The sequence below is a fragment of the Dendroctonus ponderosae genome, unplaced genomic scaffold (genome assembly GCF_020466585.1).
Source record: "Dendroctonus ponderosae isolate FM_Combo_2020 unplaced genomic scaffold, Dpon_F_20191213v2 Dpon_F_20191213_7, whole genome shotgun sequence".
Classification (NCBI taxonomy): domain Eukaryota; kingdom Metazoa; phylum Arthropoda; class Insecta; order Coleoptera; family Curculionidae; genus Dendroctonus; species Dendroctonus ponderosae.
This window is the reverse complement of record NW_026018916.1, coordinates 9913001-9916657: the sequence shown is the minus strand read 5'-3', so window position 1 is coordinate 9916657 and position 3657 is coordinate 9913001. Positions and strand designations below refer to the sequence as shown.

At 31.6% G+C, this 3657-nt stretch overlaps 1 protein-coding gene across 2 annotated transcripts in view; it reads left to right on the top strand.

Annotated features, from left to right (window-relative positions):
• Positions 1–2593, top strand: part of LOC109542903 (short neuropeptide F) — a 28271-nt gene extending 25678 nt beyond the window's left edge. For both annotated transcript variants that reach the window (XM_048668425.1, XM_019912361.2), the window contains exons 3-4: positions 639–793; positions 1898–2593. In XM_048668425.1, the coding sequence (XP_048524382.1) occupies positions 639–793; positions 1898–1948 (206 nt within the window). In that variant the 3' untranslated portion in view covers positions 1949–2593. The remainder of the gene's footprint in view (positions 1–638; positions 794–1897) is intronic.
• The last annotated feature ends 1064 nt before the right edge of the window (positions 2594–3657 follow it).

Here is a 3657-nt window from a genome sequence, read left to right as displayed (position 1 = left end):
CACCTAGAGGGTATCCTGCGACACACTTAGGTTCAAGCTGTAAGAGAAAATTCCAATTAGTAGAGAAATTAATTTGAAAAATTACCTTGACGTTTGAGAACGCAAAAGAACCTAAATGAACCTAAAAAAGAGTATGTTAATAAATTGTGTAACAATAGTAGGATAATAAATACATAAAATTGAACTTTTCTTATATGTTCTTTCTGACAAGAAATTTTAACTTGAAGGATTATTTAATATCAGATATTGAAAGTAAACATAACAGTCCAAATGGAAAGCGCAGTTTTGGGAATTTGGTCTGGGCAATAGTAGGGAAATTAAATTACTTATGCCAAGTGAATGTATGGCAAACAAAACTGATTAACAGAAAAAAAAGACTTACTGTCGAAACTTCGCACTAGAAGCTCAGAAAAGCAACTAGAAAACTCAGATAACGCATCATATTGTAGCTATAACACACCCAATAATTGCGCAGTTTTCCTGAGTGAGACTCATGAGATCAGTGGCAAGCAGCAAAATAAAGACACTTGGAGAAAACCAAACATATTTTGACGGTATCAAGAAAAAGTGTAAAAATTAATTATTCGAATGATAGCAATAAATTGGAACATTGTTGATTGTTTTTTTCTAATTTTCAGGTAGTATTAGAGAACTGATCGAGATGCTTATTCAAAGAGAGAAGGAAAACGGGCTGGAAGATAGCCGAGTCGGTTATCACACAGTTTCCAGAAAAGCTGGACGATCACCACAATTACGTTTGCGATTTGGAAAACGCATGGACTCTCAATTTCCCGTAAGTATAAGTTCGATTATCCAAAACCATTTAAAAACCACAATTTTTACTAGTTAGAAAAAGGACGTAATAAAATGTCCAGTAGACAAGTGAATCAGAAAATGTCCATTGAAACTCTACCAACACTGCGGTAGGAATCAAACAACTGTCTTCCATAGAAAAAAAACAATTTTCAACCTTCTTGATGAATGTTTGTGCACTGTGTCCCTAGAGCAATATTGCCAATTAACTCCTAGACAACTTGTCTCTAACCGCAATCATGTGGAGCCGGGAAAAAATTACAAAATTAATACTTTTCTAGCGATCATATATTTTATCATGGCGATGATAGAACACTAGCTTTTGCCAATATATTAATGTCTGGAAAAAATAATCCCAGTAGTATTTTGAGAACAAGAAAAATTGTTAACATGAAAACGCCGCAGTTCCCCCCGCTTTAATTGAAAATCCATTAACTAGTTTGTTTAATTCAATCTGAAAGCGGATACCAAATAAACTGTTTTTAAGGAGTCTGGGCACATTTTTTTACAAATTTATTGGTTATCCAGCAAAAGTTCATAAAACAATTTACCGAATATTTATTTTGCTTTTAACAGAATATACAATTTTATTTGCCTGCCAATTATAAAATAATATTTTTCAATAATTTTATGGCCTGAGGATTGAATAAAATAAATATCTGCAAACGATATATTCACTTATTTAAAAGTTCCGTCCATTAACTATGCAACTTTCTGGTATGAGTAACATATGTAGTTACTATTTCTCTACCTCCTTGATATCGATATATATTTGGTAATCCTGAATAACCTGTTATGCTATTGACATAGATAAATACATTGTGATAACAACCTAGATTTCCCAAGATTCTCAAATTGTTCGTTTAGCTGAACTTTTAGAACCTCATTTTCCTTGATAAGGTCAATTAGTAGACTGGTTGCTAACATTTTTTGCATAGCTGATGCTTAATTTCCGCACAATCCCTAATTTTCAGCATTTCCATAGACATAGCTTTTCTTTAAGGTCATTATCTGGAATTAACATTTTATCTTTTGAATTTTAAACAAAAAGATAAAATAATTGTGTTTGACTTTTTCATTCCAGGTCCCAGCGGCTTATATTACCGGCTTGAACGACATCACTAACGACAACTAAACCTATTCGTATATGCAGAAATATTTTTATAGTTTAACTCTTACACGCTTAGTTGGATGAATTACTTTCTAAAGTCTGTATTAATTCTAGAATTAAGATAAATTAAGCGAGCGGTAGTTGACAATTATTAGCAAATCATAGATTTCGTTTCTCAGTAAAAAAGTATATACTAAATCAATCAATACGTTATAGCCATATCACGATTTCTATTTGCTGAATAGTTGATATCAGTATTTCAGATACAAAGCTGGAAAGTGTAATGAAAATTTTCGATTGTATATGTTGAACTGAGTTTCCGATTGCCTGGAATATTCTCAAATATGTACCATACTACTTACGTTAATTATATGCTATAATATTTAACTTGAGTGGTTTCATTTTTTAAACGGAAGTAAAAAATAATTTGCGTTTACTCACGATATTTCGTGCTGTATACACTGAAACAAATCTCAAATAGATACCATAGTTAAGCTGTTAGTTAATTAAACCAATAAACTCCTCAAATTCTTGATATTAAAATAGACGAGTTTAACAAATATATTTGCTAAATAATCTGTTATAGTATACATGTTAATATAGTATAATTTGTGGTAGTTAATTGTCAACTTTATGTTTAAATAAAATATCCCTCATGAACAAATAAAATACAATTTTGTCATTAATTAGTGTCCTATTATTTCATGTGTTATGTGTTCAGTGTTACTTTGGTAATGAAATTGAAAAATTGAATTTAAAAACACTGAGTTCTCTCGACTCTATGCAAGAAACAGGACTATAGATGCGCCAATGGCGGTTTCTCCATAGCTTAAACTGTGCAGTGAACTTAAACAGCACTATACATAATATTTATATATCTGTTTAAAATATTGTCCACTATTCCACTTTTCCTAGTGATCGAGTTGCTTCCAAAACGTGTAAATTGAAGATTTTATTTTATAATTTTTACACCCACGAGCCTCATTGTTGCATTTCAAGGAATGTTTAATCAAATGAACCACTACTGAAGCAGAGAAAATGTATTTCTATCCATCCACGGAGGAGCTCCAGCTTATACTGGAAGAAACTGAAGAATTCGAGGTCAGATATTTCATTCAGAAGCTCCAACTGGTCCACAATTCAAGCAAAATTCAAGCAACCCTGCTAAATTTTTGATTCACGCAGATTTTGCAAAATCAAAAACGAATGTTTCTTTAGATTATGTTAGGATCAGAATCTTTTTGAAATAGACTTACAATATTCAGAACAACTACGCTAAATAGCGCGTTCTCTACAGTTTATGCCGCTTGATTTGTTTTTGGGGGGTGTAATAAGACACAAAATTTTCGAAAAAAACAATGGAAACTTACATGAATTAATGAAAGCTATCAGAAACTTTATCGTTGATTTGGATGAACGACAGATGCTAAATCTTGCGAAAAGCGTATGGAAACGTGCATCCAACAAGGGCGAAGTATTTTTTAATCTTTGTTGTGATTAGTTGTTAATGTTATGGATAAAAGCAGTAGAATTTAACTTTGGATTATTTTCTCATAGTTACTAAAAGTTTAGTATTTGAAATGTGTAATGAAACTGCTTCTTAATATCTTCTTAGATTGTTACTATTTTACACGAAAAATAAGCTCTATTTTCTTCCTTTCATGGTCGTAATAAATCACACTATTCTTTCCCATTTTAACCCGTCCACCAACTTTTCCATTAAGAAAGTTAAA